Here is a 24,888-nt window from a genome sequence, read left to right on the forward strand (position 1 = left end):
TTTGTTCCTTTCACCATTGTTACCTGTGTCTCTAGAGGTTGGTTGCAAAACCGCCTATTTCATATACATGTAGAGTTCATTTGAATAGTGACACAGAGTTGAAATGTAATGTTAAAAAAAATCACTGACTGAGTTCTCGTCATGGAAATTCAGGGAAGGTAATTGTGATTTTTCTCAGAACAAATGAATTTGAAATACTTGGATTTAGTGATAATTTCCCCATCATTTTTGTACACAGTGTCTTGATCATGCGCTTTGGAAAACATTAGAAACGTCTTACAAAAGATAACGCAAATTTATGGCGTTCTCATTATGTTGAAAGGATGAAATGTGACGAGTGCTCTCGCATGTTATCAAATACCATCATAAGACTAACTGTTCGTGGTATGCCTCACCTATGTGATAGAATAATTATGACTGTGTGTATAAAATTATTGGTTGTTGATCTTTTGCATTAAATTCAGTTCTTTGGTTTCTGCTTGATATAATGTACTTGTTGATGTAATGTAGGGTGAAAGTTTTACATGCATGCGTGCACATGCAAATTAAACACAAATGAATGTGATAGTAGATTGTGATAATTGTGAATTCGCAAATTTTAATTAACAAATGGTAAACACCACAGCGTACACTATTGAGTTATGGATGCACGCGGGAGGTTGCTAAGCAGGAAAGAAGCGTAAGAGTCGCTCGAGGCGATAGCCGAGAGCGACTCTAGCTTCTTGAGTGCTTAGCAAACCTCCCAAGTGCATCCATAACTCAATAGTGTACGCTGTGGTGTTTACCATTTGTTTAATAACATAATATTAACACATTGTAGCTAAAGAGTTCCCTTTTATTTAACAAATCTTACGTGACCAGAAAAAACAAGCACGCGCGGAAAAATAGTCTTTGCATTAGGTCACGTCAGCAGCATACACCCATGGGCAAATGGGACGCTAAATTGACCAATCAGAGCGCGCGCTTTACTTTGGTTATGTTATAAATTCCAGATTGCAATGACGCACACAAATTTGCTAAAACAGTGGCGTGACCGAGCCATCTCGGGACAGACAGAAGCACGTCGAGTTCTTGCTGAGATGCTCACCCCTTCTGGAGGTGCGCGTTCAAATTGTTACAAGTTCATATCCTGGGTGACGGGATGTAGCCACAGCACAATCGGCAGAGTGAATGAGCAAATGAAAGAAACAGGTTAGTTTTAATTTTTGTCTTTGCTTCTTTTTTATTAATAAGTTATAGTAAAGTTAAAATTTTTCAGACTACAATTTTTACTCACCACGAGCTCGTGAAATATTTTTTTTTTGTCCGCAAAATTTACTCCTGGTTATTTAAGCCAAATTACAATCAAAATAGATTGACTCGTGAATAAAAGTAACTCGCCATTTGCACGAAAGCTTAATTCAGACTAAGAAGATTGGTTTTACAGGCAGTTGTTTACCCCGCATGGTTTGCTATCTTTCGTCTCCCCCCCCCAGGCGGAGACAGGGAACCTCCTTCTCATGGTCTCATCAAATGGTGGCAGGAAAACCCAAAGCCTAAGAAACCCAAGGTTAAAGAACTAACTCAGGAACAGGCTCAGGTCGACACTGTGCAGCAAGTGGCATTGCAACAGATCCAGCAATCACTACCTCAAGTCAACATCCTACAAGCTGCAGTGAGTTCAGCTGGTCTATCCGCTGTCATGATGCAGCCTACCGTTTCGTCCGGAATTCCGGCACTAACCACAGTGAACAGCTCACAACTGGCGCAGACACAGCTGCTCCCCACCGTCACATTCTCCAATGGAACCATCCAAGTGCAGGGTGCACCCGTACAGGTACGGTTAGAGTCCGTATTGTAAAGATGGTGTCCTTGCTTTCTCGTTCCTTCTTTCAAATCGTGTATTTTAACTCTGTGATTTTAGATTCAAACCACTCAAGCAATACAAGTGCCTCAAGTTCAAGTGCAGGTTCAACAACAGCTGCAACAGCAACAGTTGCAATACCAGCAGCAGATTCAGCAACTGCAACTGCAACAGCTCCAGTTACAGCAGCAACAACAGCAGCTCCAGCAACAGCTCCAGCAAAACCAGCAACTACAGCAGCAAGCCTCACAGCAACTCCAAGCACACGTGAGTACTAAACCACCTCAGCTTAACCCTTTTACTCCTAAGGTCTGATTGATAATTCTCCCCTCTAGCTGCTATGTATTTCCTTGTAAATTAATTACGAGAGTTTGGTGTTAGATCGAGATAATAACTCCCATCTGATATGTTATATTTATCTCTTCTCCATGGGTCGTCACCTCTTAATTTTTCATTTTTGTTTCGCGCTGAATCATTTTGGCTCGTATGACGGACTTCGCCGACTGCTCGTAGTCTATGACAGACCCATTTAGTCGCCACAGCTTGTTTCAAGGTCCTTAACTTGACGTGACAATGGTATTATTACTTTTCCGGGGGGTGTTACCCCGTTGCATGGTACCTCTTCCCCTCCCCTTTCAGGGTTCCTTCAAATTCCCTGGACAGTTAGCTGTACCCTTTTCAACTCAAGCGCGGAGAGAGACATTATGAGATTTCGGTGCTTTGCCCAAGAACGCAGTGCAGTAACCGTGCAAAGGGTTCAAACTCGGCTAAGACTTCAGTTGGCCACCCGTCAAACCACCAGGTGGAGATTGTAATGGTGACTGAAAGTTTGTAGGGTGACTGAAAGTTTAAACCCCTGACCTGTTTTGTTGTAGGTTGTCCATCAATTGCAACCACAACCTCTGCAACCGCCGGCCTCTCAGCAACAGCAGCAGCAGCAGCAACAGCAAGTGCAGCAGCAGCAGGCTCCGCAAACACAACCGCCACCGCCACAACAACCACCACCACCTCAAGCTCCTCAACAGACAACCCAACCCCAGCAACAGCCTGTGCAGCAAGCTGAATCCCAAGAGACACCGCCTAACGTAACTATCACCATGGCAACGTCTAATACCTTGACAACGGCTGCGTTGCAAGGTAACTTGACTGCGTCGCAGGCAACGCCGCTGAACACCGAGAGTTTGTTTGCAACAGAGGCGTTCCACATTCTCAGTGCTGTACAGCCGCAGGTGGTCACGCTGCCCGTCTCGCCCCAGTCCGCAGTGGGTCAGGCTGTACCCGTGTCGTTGATCCAGACTCCTAACGGACAGCAGGGCTTGCAATAATTTGGGCACTACGTTGAAATGCGCTGCTGTAGGACGGGTTGGGAGAGAAACGAGATGATACGGCTCGCGTGATAAGCAGCAACGCATTTTGAGTTACCCAGCTAACCAACATGTGATTTCGCACAGACCAGCACACTGGAGAGATCCATGTATTAGAATCAATATTACAATCGCAAATTTATTTTAGTTTTATGAATGGTGTATACTGGCAAACAGCCCTTTTTTTTCATTTGTACAAACTTATGGCAGTTGGTAGTTAGAGACTTGATAATTGGTAGAATTGTAAATAATGGGCACGTCTACGTTGTAAAAAGAACCGACGAATGATGTACCCCGGGGTAATAATGCTGACTGAGGCCAAATCATGAAAAGGTTTAATCAAAATGTGTAGTACTGTAACCAAACTGTAGTTAAAGTAGACAACTGCATCATATAAAAAGTATTGAGTACAGGTCGCCAGTCGAATATTGTTCTTTATTGTATCTCTCAGTTAGAACGTGCGCTGTGATGGTCAGTTAAGTGGGCCTTATTTTACTGTACGACCTTCTTAATTCAAAGTTTGTTTTGGTCGCCGGATTTCTACCTGAAGATAAAATAAATATCTAACTAACCTCGTTTTCTCGGTCCGTACTGCAAGTTACGGACCTCGAGTACAGACCTCGAACTCTGTTGGTAAGAGGTATGTGCTCCTGAAACTGGTTGTCGCCCCAAACAAAAGCTTTTAAAATCGTGGAAGTTAATTAAAACTTTTAACCCTTTGCATACTAAGTGAACACATATGTCCAGATAATACCGTTACTACTTTTGATACTTGTTTCTTGTTGAACTTAAGACACAACATTACGTAAGTGTGTAAATTGTACCGGCTCGTTGATGTGACATCTATTGCAACCTAAAACGCCGACAATGATTCCTGATTTTCATTGCAGGGAACCCTTCGTATGGCAACAAATCCCAAAGTCCAGCATTTTGCTCCAAGAGCAACACCAATAACATGTCGATCTTTTAAGACAAAAACTTGCTAAAAAAATCAAAAGTTTGCGTTCAAATCACACCTTGAGGTCAGATCTTGGAGTTTGGCAAGAAAATTCCTTCTCACTTTATCTGCCAGCCCTTGTTTCTCCATTTGATGAAAGCCAGTGTCGCGAACACAACCGTTACTTTGTTCATGCCGGAAAAGATTTCTGGGTAATTACGCCATAACTCGAAAAGGCAACTCCTATCATTTCAATTTCAAAGAATTATTAGAATCGTGTCGGGCCATCCAGTCCTACCAGCAAGATATCGCATCGATTGAAATTTTTACCGGTCAAAACTTGGCCACATAGCCTTGGTAGGTCCTGGAAGCCATCCACAGATGGGCCCGAGAGACAACTTCACTTCTGAACTCGCCAAGCTGGCAGTAAAGCATTTTTGGCGGTCCAGTCTACATGAAACCATCTCTCACCTCTGTTTTCCTTCAGAGGCTTGCCTCTATCCACATTCCAGCTTAATGATGCCGTCGTGAGGGCTTCTGTAGAGGGAAAATGGCTCGAAAAACACTTATAAACGGCCAGATAAGCAAGAAACCGAATCGATTTGAACGCATCCAAACACGAACTGTTGAACTAGGTGACAGAGCTGAATAACGTGCACGCATGCGCTAGATTTTGCCGCGGAAACACGGATTCTGAGTCGTTCACATGAATGATTTCTAATTCTGTTGCTTGAGGTGTCGTTTTCCTTGCCGCTTTCTTTCACGGAACAACCTCCAAAAACTTGGTACACCCCATGAAAAGTTTCAAAAATTAATTTTCTCTTTAAAACCTCTAGAAATAGGAAAATGCCTTCGACGAAAACAGAGTTCCTCGGTTTTAGAAGTCAGCCCTTACTATTTTCCGCTAAGTTCGCTAAATTTTAGGCCTAGGACACTTGAGCCCGCGTTGTTGACGGCAACCCGCTGACGTAGCATTTCATCATTTAGCTCTGTCGATCTAGGTCATGTGACCCAAAGGTCTGAGCCCATGGTGTCTCAAAACCGCAAATATAGTAACGGATGCCCCATATAAGGACCAACGAAGTGAGGTTAAGTTTACATCGCCAAATTACAACTGAAAAAATATGGTCTTTTTCGTATTCAAAGGGTTAAACGAGCGGTTTAATCCAAGCTGTTGAGATTTATTGAGTAGTTTTATATGCACTCTAACAAAAATGCTTCATGAACAATTTCGACAAATCTTTACACGAGTAAATCTTAACATGCAAGTCTTCAGGTGCATCCTGTTGGTAACTGAATTTGTTAGCTACTGTACCAGCTACGCGTTTGTTAAGAACATCGAGTAAGCCTTTACAGCGCTTTTCAATTAGGCGTTTTGAAAACAAACCAATCGCGAATAACGAAGCTCGATCGAGGAGCAAACATTGCCAGACGCTTAGGAACTGAAAAGCATATAAACTTTGGGAAACTTTCAAACGTTTACATCTACAAGTATGGTTTTCGATTAAATTTTTGATTACGTTAATTTGAGAACCATCACTTCTAAATGTGTGTTCTAACATATATGTACCAAATCGGTAAATTTGAAATTTGACTCATTTCTAACGCCTAACTAAAGCCATCGTAAGAAGGTCAATAGGCAAGTCACATCAGTCATACCGCGCGTTCTAGACAAGACTTATTTTATGATTTCCGTAACTTGGTTCGTTTTAAGCTGCTCAGCCAAAGAAATTTTTGTTATCGGGTTTCGATCCAAAGGTGGTTACCCTTCAATTGAGAAAACCTTCCAGGGGTTAATCATCAATAAAAATAGTAGAAAAACCTAACTATTTAGCTCTCATGCTCTCTAAATCAAACTAAGTTTAACAAATGGATCAGTCGTTATGATCATAGTACAGGATACCGTTCGGAATACTTGTAAATGGAACGATTTTACCCAACACCGCGTCGCTATTGGTGATGGGAAACAATCTTAGTGGTTCTAACCAGTTCTGTGAAAGATGAACTTTTCTTATTGCAATTATTTTCAATTAATTTGTTAGCGAAGAAATTCGGTCGCAAGTCACATCGCTAATTAAAGAAATTTTGGTAATTCCTAGCTTTAGGTACATTTACACGTATAGTAATCGAAAAACGTTCGGTGTGACAAGTGGATTCTACACCAACGCAGTGGCGTGATATTCAAGGTCTTGATGGCACAGGGGGCCGACCAGGTACTGGTGGAGGAGGGTCTGGTTTGCCTGGCGCAGTGGGTCTCCTGTGGTAACAAATTAAAACAAACAAGTCGTTCACACTCGATCCTGATATGCTTCGTGTCAAAACGAAGAACTGGAGCCGATTGACCACGGCGTTTATTACACGACTACGTTTCAAAGCTGCTAAAAGCGAGGAAAAGGGCAAAGTTACTTACCTAGGTACAGAAGGAACATTGTCTGGTCGGGATGGTACGCCCGGAACGGGTCGGGACGGTCGAGACGGGGGGGTAGGACTCGGATGACCCCAAGGCGCCCTAGGTACGGGAGGTTGTTTAGTGTTTCTGTAAGAAAAAAAAACTTTTTTTGTTTTCGTTCCTTACATAGGTGTGTGCTTCATGATATCCCTTAACGCTGGAGAAGGATGTTTTTTCGTCTTGTCCCGAGCATGGGATAAAGAAAGTTCTACGTACAAATAAAGATTGCCTTCGCTCTCGTTCCACTGAGCCACAGAGATTCCACGTTGAGCTAGGCTATTAGTAGCTTCAAATATTTACATTTTTAAATCTCTTGGATGCGCTCGGATGATGGAGCACAAACAAAATTTTTCTTAAGAATTTAGATGACATTGAAAATGGCGGTCTAAGCGCGCAACGTCTTGTTCTTTACTAGGATACTTTACTGTTCTTTATCGTCATGCAATCAGTCAGATTGTCCTTCTTTCGTCACCCCACTGCCTCATTGTTTCATTGGCAGATTCTTGGTGTCACGACAGAAAAAACTGCAGCCGCAGCCTCGCTCACAAGAAAAATCTTGCTGCTTGTTCTCTCATGAGACAAATAAGACAAATTCAAAAGAGTTGCTATGTAACTGGCCTGGCTTTGTTAAAAAAGCTAGAGAAATTTGAAATAAGCCAACTAAGGCGTCATCCTTAACCCTAATTTCTCCTTGCAATTGTATCCCGAATAGTCCTTTTCTACAGTTGTGGACTTGGTGGCCAAGCCTTTGAACAGGAGTGAGGCTTAGGGTGACCTTGTTATGACAGAGATGTTGCTGCTTTTCAAATGCAAATTACTTTGTTATCATGCTAACTAGATACAGGTCTCTATCACAACAGGGTCACCCTCAGCCTCACTCCTGTTCAAAGGCTTGGCCACCAAGCCCACAACTGTAAAAGGGACTATAAAGGTACCACGCGTAACGGGAATGATCACCAATTAAAGAAGCTTTTGATTGCCAAACAAATTCTCCTTGACAGCACCCTCAGGAAGTGAATAGAGTTCAGTAAGAAGAATATGCATACTGATGTTCAAGTAGGATGTAAAGGTTTGTCACCTGGGAGGCTTGTAAGAATCAAGTAAGTCGTGGTCCCCGGTGTCAATAGGAGGTGGCAGCGATGTGCTTACTGTATTCGCGTCTATATCGCTGATAATCCGTAGGGCTTCCTTCAAACTGTGGAACATGCGCAGCTTCTCCTCCCGACGAGCGACTTCAGCTTGGCTTTCTTCCATCAAGTCATTCTAAATGAAGGAGAAGAAACACATCGCATTTTTTTTCTGTCGCTTGATTGTATTTTTTTTTTTTAAATAGTCCGTTCGGAGCGGACCCCGACCCTGACAGAATCTGATCCTGCTGTAATTCAAATTATTAAGAAATAGACAGCTTTTTCCCGTTTTCTTTTTTTAACATCTTAGTGCCTTAGGTAGGCAAAATGTTGCCAATCACTCTCAGTAGCTGAGCAACTGCGCACCCACCCCTCCCCCTAACCCTACTTTAACCCTAAGCTATTATCAGTCAGCTGTTGTCAGGTTAGGGAGGGGTAGATGTGCAGTTGCTCAGATACCGACATTAATCCAATGTTGCTTACTAAAGCTTGTTTCGTATGTGTAGACTAGTCCGATACATGTACAATCCAGATCTCATCTGTCGTTCGACTTTGTCCTTACCTGGTTCCCACTCGAGTATAAGTGGGCCAACAGCTCCTGACCGATGAATTCCTTCACCTAGGTGTGTGTTAAAAAAAATAATAATAATAAAAGCATGGAATTGAAAATGAAACATTCCCAATCGTCAAATTTCTCGAAATTCGATTTTTTAGACCTAAAGAAAACTTAGTAAGTGCGACCGAGATTAAATAGAACCGGTGAAAAGTCGAGTAGAAAAAATGCTAGTCCATCAAGCGTTTAGGCAGTTTTACAACTTAGGACTGGCCATGGAACGCACGACACGGTTTGGAAACCAGTTCGTTCGTTGCAACACAATACTCATAAAAATAAAATGCGCTGGAAGCAATTACCAGAAAAATTACTGCAAAAAATCGCAGCGTTAAAGTTGACAACAGCACCATCTACATAGAGTAATGACCACAATAGCGCGAGCTTACATTATTTACAATGAAGAACATAACAGTTTTAGGAACAAGGTCCCGAACTGTTTTGCTGACGATCTTGATGTAAGAATCTGCCAAGTTTCTTATGGTTTCCACTCGACGTTCCATCTGAGGATCCAAGGTGCCAATCTCACCTTGCTGCGCAAAGAGAACAAACAGAATGAACGCAGTGAGACAATTTTTTAGGGTAGTATCGAGAGTTAACAGGGTTTTGCCTCAATACGTTCAGCGATTGGTCAAAAAAACTCGCGTCAAGCTCTCCACCAATCAAGATAATTTGACTTTATCAACCCGCTGAGAATATAAATCGGCCATCATAAAGAGTTCCTCAAGCTCACGTTTCGAGCGTTAGCCATTCGTGAGAAAAAAGGGATGAAAGGCTAACCCCCGAAAAGTCCGCTTCAGAAACTCTTTACGGAAGCCAATTTACATTATCAACTTAGTTGATAAAACCAAATTATCTTGTTGTAAGCCTCACCGACGCAGCATCACAGTTTCTTTAGAAATTTTCTCCCACAGGGTATCTTACCCCTCTGATTGGCATGTGCACCAATCAGATGCAATCGCTACCCGATCACTTGCGTTGCTTTCACTTAACACTTTATACCCCGTTCTCTACACACTTTCTAAGGTGCTGACTGAAAAAGAGAATTTGTTTAACAATCAAGAGCTTTTCAAGTTGGTGATTATTTCCTTCATTCTCGTGACCTCACTGTATAATCAGGGATGACATCGTAGGGAAAAATTGGATACTAATCAGGTTTCTTTGGCTCCCTGTGATTTTTCCTTTGTACTTCTTTCCTTTTTTTATTCGGTCCTTACCATGCTCTTATCCTCTGATGTATCTCTCTCAGGATACACTCCCGCTCGAAGAAGCGAGGCTTTCCAGCTGTCTATAATGTCCTGGTTTTCCCCTGCAAGCTCCAACGATTTGTAGTCCTTAAATAAATTTCTAAACAAACAGTACAAAACAGTTAAACAGAACAAACGAAGCCACTGTCTTTCGTGAATTAAAGAAGATTTTTTCACCCGAGTAGAGCATCACCAAAAGCATTCTATTTTAACAGACTTGTTCTACTCAACTACAGCAGTATCAAGATGATGCGTTATAACGAAACGACAGTCACTCGTATACGCTCCAGTCATTTTTTCTGCGACAAGCGAACACGGTACATAAACTGAAGATCACGTTCAAAGGAGCTCAACATCCCTGTTCCTCCGTAAGTTTTAGTCTTCCAAACGCACTTGGAATACAACAGTGAAAGGTTTATAATCAGCGGTGTTCAACATAAAAAAAAGAAAAAGATTTTCTTACTTTTGATCTGGATTGAAGATAGCAAAGGCAGCTTTTCGGGAAATGAATCCCGCCTCAGCATCACGCTGGCGCACATTATCCAATCTCAATTGATATTTCTGTTCCTTTTCCTGGTAATAAAAAAGATTGCAGGCACGCTATGGTGACTCAGTTGATTATAGACGCGCTCTGATTGGCCGAGAACTGCGATAGCCTTGCTATGATCGTCCTGCTCTGAAAAATTTTACCGTAAGACGCAACAACTATTACATGCGGATGTTTTGGGAAGATCTGATAGTTTCTGAGTGGCATAGTTTTTTATAATATTTTTATGGGGTTAGATGTATTTTAGCTACTGGTAAATTAAACCAAGTAAGCGCGCTAGTATCACCACTGGGATGCGGGGCGTTCCACGGAGTTTTGCAGGGGTGTTCCATCTGTTTTCGCTGAATTGTCTTTGCCACTAATGGCTTTGTTCTCCTCCCTCCCTCCCACATTCTGAATAAGCATATGTATATACTCTACGCGTCAGTTTGTTGGTGTTGTGTTGATGGGGGCTTAACAATGAGCAGTGGCTCGGTTGCCATGACGACTTCCTAGCCACTAAGGAGAATGTTGCCTAAATCTGTCGATCTTTGTTCCGCAACCAACCTTCAAGACTACTGTCTTACTGTTTTAAATCAAGTTCAACAAACCTCCTCGTCCTTGTACCATGAAAGCGTTTCAGCTAAAAGAATACATCATAACGATTACCTTGACGTTAGCACTACTTAATAAGTACCTTATCAAAACCTTTACAATGTCCTCAAATGTGATTAGTGTGTAGCGTAGGGCCTGAGCCCGAGTTAGGTCGGACATACGCAGTTTAGTAGACTTACGACTCATGTTTCTCGTGTGTGAGTTTCCGAAAGTGAATATAACGTTAGCCGTGTCATTGCTTGTCTTGTTTGTGTTACAAGTGCATTAGCTACTTTATTTTTCATTAATTTTTCTGTAGACTTATAATCAAACAGTGCTATCGGACAGTTGGCTATATTCGGACACCTGTAATTGGACATAATCGCATCAAATTCACAAATCACAGACTTGATTACAACTATAGCACCACTTACCCTACAAATTGGGGAACTTTCAAAATGGAGGAAATTTTAACTTGTTTGTAACGACTATGTTTTGGATAACTGATATTGAAGGCCTTTCTCAAACAAATGTATTTGTTTTACTCACAAATTGTAATGGTTATGATTAATTGGTAACAGGACTTTGTTTGATTGTGATTGACAATTTGGACTCCCGGTTCGCAGTCGTCCACTTTTGTATTCACTCACGCATGATTACAGAACGAATTAGACAGCACTCGGTTCTATTTCCCTTACTTATCAAGGTGTTATCAGTGAATAAGAGAGTGACACCACAGTAGCAGACAGTCATAGGGATTTATGACAGGATATCCACATGCACTTTAACTTATGCAACTTACCTGTAAGTATGAACCAGTACTCCTTGCTCATACCCTTCATAAATCCAGCATTGCTAATCGCGAGCCAACCTTTCCTAATCACCTAAAAGAACAAAAAGCACAGAAGCCAAATTAGAAGCAAAATGAGACATCACAAAAAAAAGTCAGCAAAAGAAAACAAAAAGTTACATAAATTATGTACTCAACTCAACTTCCAACTCAACTCAACTCCCAACAATAATAACTTTTATTTATGTAGCGCTCATATCCTGAGCGCATGACGCTTTACAACACTGTACGGGGGACTTTACCAGACTGCTAAGCAGTTTACAATCAAATAAAGGCGAATCTAACAGATGCCCCCTTCCTTAAATTCCCAGTAAACAGGCCAGACCACATCACAGTAATCTCGTGTGTGGGTTCTTTACCGTCCCCCACCTAACCAAATTAACTAATTAATAGATGCAGGAGACGGGACTTACGGTTTATTCGTCCTTATCCTAAACTAGAATGTCTATCTTAAACTAGAAGATCTATCTATTTCTTGAAGTTATAGAAAGGTAGCACATTCTCCTCAGTTATTTTTAAGACCCTAAGTGTTGGTCCGGCCGGGGCTGGAACCCCCGACCACCCGCACAACAATCCGGCGATCAACCGATTGAGCTAACCGGGAAGCAATTAACATGTAACTTCCCCTGGATATATCCATACATTATCCAGCACATAATCATGAGAATACTTAACTTATCAGGTAGATGTTGTAATCTTGATCTCACTCCAAATTCTCATAACTAATTTGCAAAGAAATGTGTGGTAGCTAGAGGGTAGAATTAACAATCGGATCTTGGGAGTTAAAGATCAGGGGACAAGTCAAGTAAAATGACAGACATACCTGATTGGAGATTGTTCTTTTCGATTTTTTGTCACCAGGATTGGATTTATTTGAGGCTCTGTAGAGAAAATGCAAACAAATAAACCCTGAAATCTTGCCCTGCATAAAAAAGGAGAACTCGGAGATAGTTTGAATAAAATCTTGTGTCAAAGACAGGCTGTTCAAGAGAGCTTTTAAGCTTGGTTACTGTAAAGAGCTTTTTTCCATTGAAAATGTTATTATTCTAAAAGATAAGAAGTTGTGGGACAAGATCACCGACAGCGATTTTACAACAGCTTTAGATGACCTTTTGCCACCAGAGCGACCAATGGTTACGCTATGTAAGAGGCACCATAATTATATTCTCCCGCTTGTCCAAACTGAACATTTCAAGAGGACTTTTGTTAATAGATGTTTGTTCTCTTATTAGTTAGTCAGTTAGTAATTTAGTTAGTTAATTAGTTTTATACTTGCTAAGTTTATATCATTGTAACTAAACACGTTTGTTGTTTAGAGTGCTTAATAAATACTTTTATTATTATTATTATTATTATTATTATTAAATTTCATATATATTTTTTTTAAATCACCTTCACTAACAACACCTTCACTTACTCTGCATAACCAATAAAATCAGGATGGTTTGTGTTAATATAGGCAAGCTCCATGTCAATAAATGTTTTTACCTGTGAAGATAATTTAAAGCGAATTACAACTTTATGAAAGTAGAACCAGCATGAAATATCATTATAGCCCCACACCCTCTCTGTTACAGTAAGTATGCACTCTTTGAATAAAACTGAAAAAATTCACCCAAAGCAACCTCAGTACCTGGTCCTTAGATTTGGCTTCTCCCTTTCTTCCATGTTCTACAACAATTTTCTCTACCTGGTTCCTCAGTCGAGGGTACTTGTCCATCTGCCAATTAAAACAATACATTATTTTAGATACTACATTAGATGTTAGTTGGAGGATTGTCATAGCCTATATCCCTGCACAAGAGTTGTTAGAATTGGAAAACATTACACATATTCCCACACATACTTTATCTTTAATATTGTTTGACACCAAAGGGATGCATTCAGAGCAGTCACTAATAAATGTCTTTTCAAATTCCAACTTCATTTTTTTTTCCTTAGATTTTTTCATTCATTTTTAATTTCAAAACTCAAATCCTTGCCACATGCTGATGATGAATTCAGTTTGACTCAGAGATACTCAAAACTTATTTCATTTTAAAAACTCTATAAACCTAAAAGTAACTGGTATTTACCAAACAGATTTCTATTTACTAAGTTTTTAATAAGCAATGGACTTGTAAGAGAGTGTATGTTGCAGTACGATTGCTGAAATTTACAATTTCAGTAACTTACCGGATCTGTACATTTCTTGATGACGTTGATTAATTCAGACATAACCATGTCGACACACTTTACAGCTGGACTCCTCAGTTTCTCAATCTGCCGCTTTACTATTGCTTCAAACGCCATATCAGGAGTGAAAAGGCCAACCCTATCAGGAAAAACCAACCACAACAAAAGTGTGCATGCCTATTTAGATTGCAGAAGATAGTCTGACATTATAAGCAATATAACACTCCTTTTTGAGAAGCAGTTGATAAAAAAGTCATGTACATTATTTTACCTGATACCATGGATGTTCTTGATGGCAAACACAATTTCCTTTCTGAGCTGTTTCTCATCAAATTCCATCTGAAATGTAATTAAAAGTTTCCATAACAAATCATCCAATTACAAAGTATGTACAATGCAGCAAAGTGCATACATCAAATTTAATCAAGACAATAATTATCACTTCTCCAGTTCTAGCTTGTGGTCTGGCTTCCCCTCTTTTCACTTTCCAAAATTCTAGACCATGAAAACTTTGAACTTCAAAAACCCCTTACTTATAAATAATATTATATGCTCGCCAGCATTATAAAATATCATCAATCAGAAACAAATAAAAATGGAGAGAAATCTACCAAAAGGATCTCAGGGACACAACTTAGTGAATTTTTCAGAATACCACTCTGTTTCAGCAAGAGGTCCTAAAAAGAACTGCCCCACCCACAACCAAACATGCACTTTCCATACAACTGAACAGTGCAGTAATAAAATCCAGCACCTCATGTTTACTGGCCACAAACAATCACTCAAATGAGCTCCTGAAGCAGTTATCTTATTTACCTTAACCAACTCATAGGGGAATCTCTCATGAAATATCCTGTTGATTTTCGCTCCACCTGAGAGTTCTTTGGTATTAATTGTATCACCAGATCCTTCAATGGCTTTCTCAAAATCTGCATTGAATTGCTGAATCATCCTGTTATAATATAAAAATGAACAGTTAAAAAGAGCAAAAGAAAAAGCTCAGATTTAAGAGTTAAAATTACCAAATGTAGATTCATGTATTCCAGAATAGAGCTGAAATAAATCTGATAAGCACTGACTGTCCCTGAGTTGTAATGTCCCTCAGTTGCAATGTCCCTGAGCTTGCAATGGAGATGCTGGGAAATTTCCTCCACTGTTACTTTGCATAAAAGTTTCCAGAATGATTGGAGTACTATAATTACAATTACTTTTCCTTTCCCTCACCATATATAAAAAGGCACAATAACTGTGTGATTATCAGAATTCTTGACATAAAATGTGAAAGGAAGTATACACAGTTTCTGTAAACTATAAGTTATCATAGAAGGAAAATTAGTGTTTGACTGAAACTGTAAGAGCATGAAAGTTATTTGCTCTTTCCTACAAAATATTACATCTTGAAGCTTAATAAACATGGATTTCAATATGGAGTTCAATATGTGCAGATCACGTTGTGATAAAAGAACAAAAGGCGTTGCTTCAAAACACCATCAAATAAACTTATTTAAATCTGTAAAACGTCTTAGTGTGAAAGATCAGGCTGCCATTATGTATAATGGTCATAATTTTAAACTGTGATAGGAATGTAAATTAGGTATCAGAAATCAGTGTTTATTAAGCAAAAGAAAATTTTAATTATTATAGGGAGAGCAGAAATAATTTGCAAGCTATTCCAGTTTCAAAGAAAATGCCCATTTTCCCTCTGAATCTGTGATGCCTGCAACATTGATGTCTTAATTAGGAACTGGGGGAATGGAACAGACCACAAATTGGGAACTAATAGTAACACTGAGTTCTCAATTTGTGGTCTGCTCCAATCCTCTAGTTCCTGAGACATCTAAATCAATATTGGTAATATTGTTATAATAGAGTACTCCATTCCCAATCACGAATGGTTTCAATTTGTTTCATGATATCAAGGTTCCAATGAAAGTGAAATTCACACTTTTAGGTACAGTGACATCACAGATTAAGGCGACCCTACATGTCATATATGTTTGGTTGGATACTCACTGCATAAGGGCTTTCGTCTTCATGGATGGGTCATCTGGATTATAATGTTCAAAGCCTTTGACTTCTTTTTCAAGTGTCATTATGTTCTCTTCAAGCCTGCTTCGAAGGGCTGGTAAAGTTTCTCTGATGTGATTGGTTAATTGCTACGAAAACAATGATTGTTCAAAATTAACTGAGGAAAAGTGTTTCAGATCTGCAAAAATTAATAACATGTAATTATTACATGCACAGGAACCATACAAATTGCTTGCAGTTGAGTACTTGAACTTAATGTCATAAATATCAATTCTTGGAAACAATGTCTTCATGACTGTAAAATCTTGAGTGGAATTCATGTACCAGCTAAGGGGTAAAAAATCAAAGAAATAGAACTTACCTGGTTTAGAACTTTTTGTAAATAACCTGTTCCCATTTTGTCTGCAATATGCCTGAAAAGATTAAAAGAATGACAAAACTAAGAAATGCTATATTCAAAGGAACACAAGATATTTCAAAATAGTAGTACCGGTAATCATCATTACTTAGTTTAACAGCTCCCTCAGTGAGGCCTTTCATATTAAATTTGAATGTAGAATTAATTTAATATTCCAAATACAAACATAAACTGATCAAAAATTCCCACAGGTGGAGGTAAACAGAGTGTAGCAACGCTGTGAAAACCAGGAGTTAAAACCTAGGGGCAACCAAGAAAAATCCAAAAAGCAGTAAGGTGAAGGGCTTGAAAATTCTGGGATCACCACATCACAAGTCAAGAAGGATATCCTGATCACTCTTCTGGGCAGCTCCCAATTATTCAGTAGTCTCCAACTCATTAGAAAAAAATAAAACTCGATGGATTCTTTTGCATTCACAATACATGTCTCTACTTACCTGTAGGATCCATGACTGAGGAAAAATTTTCGCTCAGATGCGAGGGCTGATTTGATGTCTTTTCTACCATCTATGTCAGCTTGGCTTCTGTTTACCACACCAATGTAACCTGCAAAGGACACAAAAAAGTCTAGAAATTTGCACAAAAATCCTAATTGTAAATGCATAATTATCATATATTACCTCTCCTTAAGGGAAGGACTCTGTTCTCAAGAATTTCTCTGGCATCTGTTCCTTCATCCATAAGATCTAACTTAGTTATCACTCCAATTGTTCGTACTCCTGGAATAAAAATCAAGAACATACACAAGCTATACATAAAATGGAATAGAATAGAATCTTTATTTATACATCAATAAGAATTAAAGCTAAAAAGCCTGTGGGGTTGTGTACTTAACAAAATAATTACTCAACCAATTAAAAACTATTAATTACGATTAAAACACATTTACATGTCGATCTTTACATAATAGTCCATTTTACAGTTGCATGCTTGGTGCCAAGTCTTTGAACAAGAGTGAGGCTGAGGGCAACCTTGTCATGATACAAAGGTTGCTGCTTTTCAAGTATAAATTACTATGCTAACTAGATACTAGTCTCTATCACTACAAGCTCACTCCAAATCAAAGGCTTGGCAACTGGGTACACAACTGTAAAATGGCCTACAAAATAAATGTAATTTTTACAATGTCCAGATTTACCATCAACCCTTTGTTGTTTGTAAAGAATAACTAGGATATCAAGGATAAAAATTTTCAAATCAATAGTAATTAATTAACATAAAAGGAGAAAAAGTTTGAAATTGCTAACTTTATTTTGTTGTAAAGATAGTCAACCAAACTACTCATTGAAATAGATTGAGTACAGTTTTTTATGCATGCACAGAATTTCAGCAGTACAAGAACCAAGAAAGATAATCCATATTACCTTCGGGATCAACCTCTTTTGCAATCTTTAATGCATCAGAGTTGGCCAGATCTGAGTTTGCAGGGGATACTGCTAACACCAAGCAGTTTGGTTTGGTGATGAACTGAAACAACATACTTCTGATCTGCATTTCGATATCTGGAGGCTGATCACCCACAGGTACTTTTGTCATGCCAGGAAGATCTACTAGTGTCAAATTCAATACTGCAAAAATACAAAGTAGAGTTCTTCGGATAAAGGTTTTGTAAAAAGACCCAGGGCCTTCCATAATGTGAATTAAAGCAATTTCGATGCAATACCAATAGGTTGAGACATCAGAGATAACTCTTTTGTAAAGGTTCTGACAAAATACCAAATAAGAAAACTTAAGAAAAATCCTGGGAAAGAGTACCATAATTATAACCCCATTCATTAATTATGTATTCCACTTCTTTGTCTTTCACGAGAAAACTTTAAAAACAAAGTCTACTAGTCTGAATGCATAATTAATGTATGGGGTTATATGGTACTCTTGCCAAATCCTGTACTTGACATACCACATTTATAGCATTGTGCGATGCCTAACCCGCAAGACTAATCATTTTCAACCACTGACTCTGGAAAGTTGCATGGTTCATTAACTTGTAGAACAGACTCCCCTCGAAAGGAGTAGACAACCTCAAGCACCATACAAATCCCTTATTCTCAACATTTATACCACAAATGCATCTTATAGCCACTAAAATCACAGCTTAATGGACCATTCAATTTACCCAAACTGGGCCTATAACACTCGACTGACAATATCTTCACGAGACTCTGATGATGACTTCTGGTCAGATTGTCGAAATGTCAGTCACTGCCACCATGTAAAGTCACTCTGAGAGCAAACTTCACCCGAGCAATCAGACTACACTATCAAAAAATTATTAATGTTTCACCATTGGTTTGTAATCAGTTAAGACAAACCCTTGATAAGAACGTTGCATACCATGAGGAGAATACACTCGTAGGTTAATTGGTATTGACGAGATTCCTTTGTTGCTACCAGTTTCCCTGTCAGTCTCTGCAACAATCTCTTTTCTCACTTCTTCGAAATCCACAAATTTCTTTCCCTTGCAATGAAGGAATTCTGCCCACTCTAAACCAAAAAGCACAGACCGAAAAATGTGCACATGTAAAAATAATGTTAATATAGTTGAGAGATACATTTATAAAATAGATTTATTAATTCTCTTGATTAAATTTGATTATGATAGCGTTTGTCTTTCCATTTCCTCTAACCATTTTCCACAGTTTGTCTCTGAAATGTAACTGAAATTTCGTCAAATTTGCATGAGGGTTGTATCTCCAAAAGAATCTCGGACGTTGTTGCATATTTAATTCTAAACTATATTTTACACATTTTAGTATTCTATCACAAATAATTCAAATCGAAATGAGCAGATCAGTTATATTTATAGCGTGTAACGTAATCCTGATGAATAAATGTATTCGTAAAATTATAACAAACAATCATGAAGTACAGTAAAATACGTTGATCGTACAATTGCATGGTTTTAGCGTTTATGAAAGCATCGATTAACGGGCTTTGTTATCGAATACCAAATTCAAACAGCCGTACACTGTGACTTGAGTTCAACGTGTCACCGGAAAGCTAGTTGATTTCCCGTCCAATTCTATTCGCCATTTTGAAGCAAGCTAAAGTTCAATGAAAAAAAAAAAAACAAACCTGTCTTGGCAGGATGGAGTTGTAGTATTAGCGGCCTTCTGGTGACAATTCCAGATCCTCTTGGGAGAAAGTCCCTACATGACAATGCATCAATTTTAAGGAGAAATCATACGAAAAAGAACTCAGTTGTACCATAAAAATAAAATGAATGTCCTACCTGCCCACAAAGTTTTCTAGCACACTACTCTTGCCAGCACTTTGACTTCCGACCACGGCGATCTGCGGTAAATCTACGTTCGAAGGCTGCCCAATGTGAGCGAACGCATCTTGAATTTTGTTCATAACGGGAATAAGGTCTTCCATACCTCTATTCCCCATCTTCGAAACGAATATTGAAAACAATCTGTACAATTTACAACACTCGAATGACACTTAAATCTCTCTCGTCCTCTCGCCCACCTCGGATGACCTCGGATGGTAAGAGTGTCCTGGGAACAAAGGTTGAAAGTTTTCGAGCCCAGAGTCTTCTTCCCTTTTCAATCAGCGGAAATCACCTAAAGCCCCAGAAGACATTTCGAAGAAATGGCGGTATGTTCAAAGTTGTGTTCAATGGTGTTCAAATGGACTTTCCGGAAGTGCAGTCTGCCTTACATTCCTTTCACACAAATTTTTTTTACAGGAGAAAAAACCATTCTGCTGTACTTTCGAAACAATTGAGCAGGGAAGTTATCCCGAGGGATACAGTAAATTGCATCGTTTCAATGCAGAGTAGCTTCTAGCTTCTAAAATTTGCGCGTGACAAGTACGGCCTGTGCTTGAAAGGTGAGGATTAACTAGTCGTGATATGGGTGAACCGGCTGAAAAAAATACCTTTAAGCCAGAGAAAAAGAGAGACTTATAAATTTAAATATAACTAACTCGGCTTATGCATCATTATGCATCATGGTAATCGTGAACAATTCCCATTCGCATTGCTAGGTCACTGAACTAAAGAATTATTCACGTAGCGCCGTAGAATTAGAAGAGCGACTGTTGTGCCATCCAGTAAAAGGGCCACACTCCATTCATTGTCACTGTAGCTAAGACTTTGTAAGATTTGAAAGACATACCAAAAAGTCATGTTGAAGTAGTATTTCTCAAAGAAAATGTGATTTTTAAATCGCTTTTACTCGATTATATTATCCAGTCCCCTGTGACCTACCCAGAGTGCACTGCGCGTCAAAATGCCGGCTAACATGTGGTGGTTTTGGTAGAAGGGTCCTTGCAAGGGTCAGGTATATGCGATATGGGAGGGAGAGTGGAGAGAAGGACGGAGATCTTAAGATCTATTTTGTGCTCGGTTGAACCTATTTAGTTGAACCTTTACTCTTCCTCCCTCGAAAGAAAACCATGTATTCTTTTCCTTTCTTCAGATTGCCCACAGTGGCAAAATTTGTGTCACGAGGAAACATGCTGGTAGTAAACTATACATACGCTTGGAAGGTTTGGGTGAGTAACCTTGAAATTTAAAATCAAACGAAAGCAATTTCTCCACCTTATTTTTTCTCTTCTCCAATTTTTCCTGTGTTCTGATTCCTCCATCAGAGTATGTTTTCCGCAGAAGATTAACTTTCCAATCAATTAAGTCTCTTGATGGGGGTAGTAGCATACTGAACTCATGAGGGGGTGGGGGGGGGAGTTAATTTGGCTAACGTAAAGAGTTTCCAAAGCTGATGTTTCGAACGTTAGCTTTTCGTCGAAGCAAAACTAAACCTATCTCCTTATCATTCATGTACACAAAAACCGGGATCCGTTACACATTGTAAGGATTGGGAAGACAAGTTGATCAGATAATCATGATATCTATGTGTTAAATACGATATCGTGACAAAAATGATAATTATGATTGGTTTAAATACGTTTGGCGGATATTTCTGACGGAATCGTAAAACGATTTCCACTTGCATTGAACAGCTTAAAAAGACCGACGCACATCGAAATTAGAACAAGTCTGTTTGTCAGTACCGTTGTACTTATGTTTATTCGGAAATTTAAACGAACGTCAAAACAAAAGAAGGCATTAATTAAGCTCCAAATACCTCCCCGAACAACAAAAACCAAATATCGACTCACCGAACTGTTCGCTTTAGCCAAAGAAAGGCACAATAACTTCTCTCAAACTCTCTCCTACATAAAAACTGGAAACACTCGCTCACCCAAGCACATGGCGATTCAAGCTTAAAGGTGTCATGTGACTAACAAAATCTCCCAAGGGAGTCGGGAGTGGCACTGTTCGATATAGTTGTTCAGTAGTTGGTTCGTTTCAACGCATTATTTAAAGACAATAAAAGGGATTGAACACTCATCAGCCCGCCAAAGTTGAAATCTTGCCAACAATGGCTGCTTTGATTAATTAAATCACAGCCAGCTCAATTGACCAATCACAGCGTACTTAGTAATTGAGGAATACAATAATATAAAATGACGTTCAAACATAGTTAATCTATTAACTATGGTTCAAAGTACTGACTAATTCACGTTGATAAATTTTACGTTTGACCTATTCTGTGACTCGAGCATCCAGGCCTGTTGGAACCAAGCCTTTTTAACGACGATTCAATTAATTCTTCGTCATTAGATTCCTCCAGCACGCTCAAAAATCTACCAGTTTCTGTTATTTCTGACGCGAAGCTATCTGACAGTTCTTGTCCGTTGATACATGAAGTATCCACCATCGACCTGCACTCTGCTACTTCGTTTACAACAAGAAATAGCAATTTAACGTTGCGCTCATGAACTTTTGTGAAGAACTTAATTCTTCTTCGCAAAGCATTTTTTACGGTGCCTGATTTTTCGATTAACACTACAGAGGGCTCCACATCTATCGTTTCGCTTTTGTGTCCTTCGTAGTCTCCTTTTTGTTCCGGTTCCAGTGCTTCTATATACTTCTTTTCATTTTCAATGATCGCGTCAAGCATTTCGTGAGAGGAGTTAAACTTTCCAAGAAGCTCGTAGAAGTTTTGTCGACTCTCTGTCGTGCATATACCCCGTATGTACCTTAGTTTCCACAACACGACCTCGTTATGCAGCTGTGTTTGAATCTGTTCCATTTTCGATAAAAGCTCCTTCGCTGTCCGCGCCAAGCTTGTACACTTCACATCAGCACAGCATCGGGATCCGTTCCTTAAGACATCCTGCTTAAGAGGAAAATATTATTTTTTAGAAATAGCTAGTCAATTGAATACAGCCCCTTTACTGCTAAAGGTCTTATGACCTTAGGGGTTCCCAGCTGTAGTTTCTCGATCCGAAGTCCGGCGCATTGATTTAGCAGGCTACCGTGTCTCCCAAACCCATCATGTGAAATGAACTTAAATGGAGCATCAGCTAGGCAGACCTCTAAGCCCAGTTTTGTTCAGAAGTCCTAAATGTACGAAAATGTGTAACTTGCTTAGACTTCAGACCATAAAAACTATGGTAAGAAAACTCAACGACTTGATACATGACCGTCGAACACCGATCGCCAAGTTAGCAATTTGCGCAATTTTTTTCCTCTCGTCAAAACACCGTCGCAGTTTGAAGCACTTTTAGGAGCCGGAGCTAAAATCTTCTCTTTGGCTCTTAAATAGGTACCAATTTATTTAAGAATGGTGTTGTATTCATCTCTTTTAAACCCGAGTTAATGGCAAGACTCTTTGAGAGAAGATTACTCTATAGTACAATTTACACAAAAAAAATGACTCCTAGTTGGTCTCGAAGTCATAATTCTTCGACGCCTGGACTTCACTTTTAATTTTCTAGTTGGATTAAGATGTGTTTCTTATGCTGTTCAAAAATTAATTTTGAAGACATTTTTAATTCTTTTTAAACACCTATAAGCTCTATGGTGATCAATGGCAGAAATATTGAGCTAAATCGGTTTGATTGTAATCATAGGAATGCACAATTTAGTGCCAGTTCATTTCTATCTCATTCCCCTTCTGGGAGTCGAATATTATAACAATAAAAGCGAATTTTTTCTCTCTAGATTTTTTCTTTCTCACTTTTATGTACTCTTTTGTTGGTCAAACTGAACCTTAATGAAAACTTCCTTCATCCTTCTTTATTCATTCAGAAAAGCACTGGTTACTACAAGGAGTCTAGCTTGGGAACCTGGCCAAGTACCTGTAATGTCATACAATCTCACTAATAGGTGATTTATTACAAAACGAAAAACAAAACAGAACACAAGCAACATCAGAAGTCAAACTCTTCTGAAGTCAAACTCTTCTGAACGTTAAATGTTTTGCAGCGAATGCGCAGGTGTGCGTTCCAATTTTCATTTGAACTGCTAAACGCTCGGTGGAAATAAGCCCCAGACGCATATGTTACTTAATGCCACTAAAAACCATAGTGTTTCTTCACACATACAATATCGCTATGTATCCTCGACTTCAAGTCCTAAACTAAAACCAAATGTGAAGATTTAATGGTATTCCCCAATGGGCCAATTAAGGAAAGGCATTTGATTGGCAGTACTGATTGGTAATAAGAAAATTATCTTCATTTAGACATCACAAAATTCTGAGTGAAATTAAAAATTTACGCAATAATTAAAAATCAAAGATGGAATTGATACCGATACCCAAATACATCGCGCCGAAAGCACGCACGAATTTTGGGAGGCGTAGTAAGTGTCTCATGTTTATTCGAGAGTGTGCTCCAGTTTGTTTGCTCTCTTTCACTTCCATACTGATAATTTAGGAGAAGAAAAATGATTAGAAATGTTTTATCCCAAGGCTGTGAAAAAAAATTGGAATTAAATTTTCTTTTAGATATTTTTCAAAAGAATTACGTTCGGTATTAAATACAGTTTTCTTTGCCCGATCTCAAACTGATGCCAAGTCAAGGTTAAAATTTTTCTACCAAAAATCTAATGATAGGCTCGAAAATGCTTCGACAGCGAGAAATAACTGATTTATGGCACAGCGAAAAAAAAAAAACAAAAAAACTGAAATTGCCGACTGAAAATTCGATACAGACGGAAGACATAGGCACTTATACTACAGTCGCACTCCAATAAACAATTTACCGTCAGTTTTGAGTAGCTCTCCTGTTGTTCTTTCTGAGTAAGTGATGGTTTTTCTTTTGAGAATGGAAATCTGGAGAGAATTCGCCAGCAGAGCGACACAATCGTTCCCATGATCAACTGGCAACAATCACCTGGTGTGCAGATTCGAGACGCGCCGATCAGCTGCCAAGGGATGACTTGCTATATTTATAAAGACTGTCTCGCGAGAGCTTCTCAAGCGATTCGGCGCAGAATACGATTAGATTAAAGCACAAACCACTCAATAGTGACACTGCGCATTTACTTTTAACGATAACTTATTTATCCAATCACAAAGCTAGCTCCAGACCTAAGTGACAACATGGAATGACTTGGTACAGTTTCGATAATACGGACCTTTAATTTTCTTTATATACTTTCACACCATTCTTTATGAAAATTTTTTCTATAGGAAATTTTCCTTTGGTAATGTTGATTAATCCTGTGGAGTGCTCCCGAAATGCATGTTTTGTAGAGTTCCGAAAGGTACTGAATTAAGCGAATCAATTTTGACCGGCTAATATGAGTAATAAATTTGGGTCACGGGTCTAATGCCCGAAACAAGTCGGACTTACGCGGCCGGTTTTACGTTAACTCTGGTGTTTCGCGTTAACTCCGGCGTTAAATCTGTTGAAGTTCG

The 24,888-nt window shown here is 39.1% G+C and overlaps 3 protein-coding genes across 5 annotated transcripts in view; 1 reads left to right on the forward strand and 2 right to left on the reverse strand.

Moving 5' to 3' along the window:
- LOC111333061 (uncharacterized) overlaps window positions 1-3,930 on the forward strand; it is a 14,934-nt gene extending 11,004 nt beyond the window's left edge. For both annotated transcript variants that reach the window (XM_022938582.2, XM_088756657.1), the window contains exons 9-12: window positions 993-1,191; window positions 1,476-1,816; window positions 1,904-2,110; window positions 2,719-3,930. In XM_022938582.2, the coding sequence (XP_022794317.2) occupies window positions 993-1,191; window positions 1,476-1,816; window positions 1,904-2,110; window positions 2,719-3,168 (1,197 nt within the window). In that variant the 3' untranslated portion in view covers window positions 3,169-3,930. The remainder of the gene's footprint in view (window positions 1-992; window positions 1,192-1,475; window positions 1,817-1,903; window positions 2,111-2,718) is intronic.
- A 1,374-nt stretch (window positions 3,931-5,304) lies between these two features.
- Window positions 5,305-19,656, reverse strand: LOC111333062 (dynamin-1). The gene is made up of 23 exons (XM_022938584.2): window positions 19,401-19,656; window positions 19,244-19,317; window positions 18,503-18,652; window positions 17,533-17,736; window positions 16,789-16,887; window positions 16,606-16,714; window positions 16,112-16,163; window positions 15,736-15,878; window positions 14,539-14,674; window positions 13,994-14,061; window positions 13,723-13,861; window positions 13,181-13,267; window positions 12,965-13,035; window positions 12,371-12,428; window positions 11,500-11,581; window positions 10,715-10,746; window positions 10,041-10,150; window positions 9,548-9,677; window positions 8,720-8,863; window positions 8,283-8,339; window positions 7,672-7,856; window positions 6,555-6,680; window positions 5,305-6,401 (listed from the first exon to the last, which is right to left on the reverse strand). Exons 1-23 carry the CDS (start codon window positions 19,559-19,561, stop codon window positions 6,326-6,328), a joined length of 2,493 nt encoding a protein of 830 aa, XP_022794319.2. The 5' UTR covers window positions 19,562-19,656; the 3' UTR covers window positions 5,305-6,325.
- Window positions 19,657-21,172: 1,516 nt separating this feature from the next.
- On the reverse strand, window positions 21,173-24,583 carry LOC111333072 (uncharacterized). 2 transcript variants are annotated; one of them, XM_088757791.1, is made up of 2 exons: window positions 24,231-24,583; window positions 21,173-22,359 (listed from the first exon to the last, which is right to left on the reverse strand). In XM_088757791.1, the coding sequence occupies exons 1-2, from the start codon at window positions 24,339-24,341 to the stop codon at window positions 21,712-21,714; spliced, it is 759 nt and encodes a 252-aa protein (XP_088613917.1). In that variant the 5' UTR covers window positions 24,342-24,583; the 3' UTR covers window positions 21,173-21,711. The 2 variants fall into 2 exon arrangements, with proteins under 2 accessions (XP_088613917.1, XP_022794327.1); XM_022938592.2 differs by having other exon boundaries at window positions 21,173-22,356; window positions 24,231-24,542.
- Between the last annotated feature and the right edge of the window lie 305 nt (window positions 24,584-24,888).

The sequence above is a fragment of the Stylophora pistillata genome, chromosome 4 (assembly GCF_964205215.1).
Source record: "Stylophora pistillata chromosome 4, jaStyPist1.2, whole genome shotgun sequence".
In the NCBI taxonomy this organism is placed as follows: Eukaryota; Metazoa; Cnidaria; class Anthozoa; order Scleractinia; family Pocilloporidae; genus Stylophora; species Stylophora pistillata.

What these genes read in the sequence shown, in the direction of transcription:
- LOC111333062 (XM_022938584.2), bottom strand. Translation starts at nt 19,561, where the DNA reads ATGGGGAATAGAGGTATGGAAGACCTTATTCCCGTTATGAACAAAATT. An exon ending in AAAAGAGGTTGATCCCGAAG is followed by an intron (nt 16,888 to 17,532) that starts GTAATATGGATT and finishes TTTTTATTCCAG; the next exon opens with GAGTACGAACAATTGGAGTG. An exon ending in AAGCCAAATCTAAGGACCAG is followed by an intron (nt 13,036 to 13,180) that starts GTACTGAGGTTG and finishes TTATCTTCACAG; the next exon opens with GTAAAAACATTTATTGACAT.
- LOC111333072 (XM_088757791.1), bottom strand. Translation starts at nt 24,341, where the DNA reads ATGGGAACGATTGTGTCGCTCTGCTGGCGAATTCTCTCCAGATTTCCA. An exon ending in AGAGCTACTCAAAACTGACG is followed by an intron (nt 22,360 to 24,230) that starts GTAAATTGTTTA and finishes TTTCCTCTTAAG; the next exon opens with CAGGATGTCTTAAGGAACGG.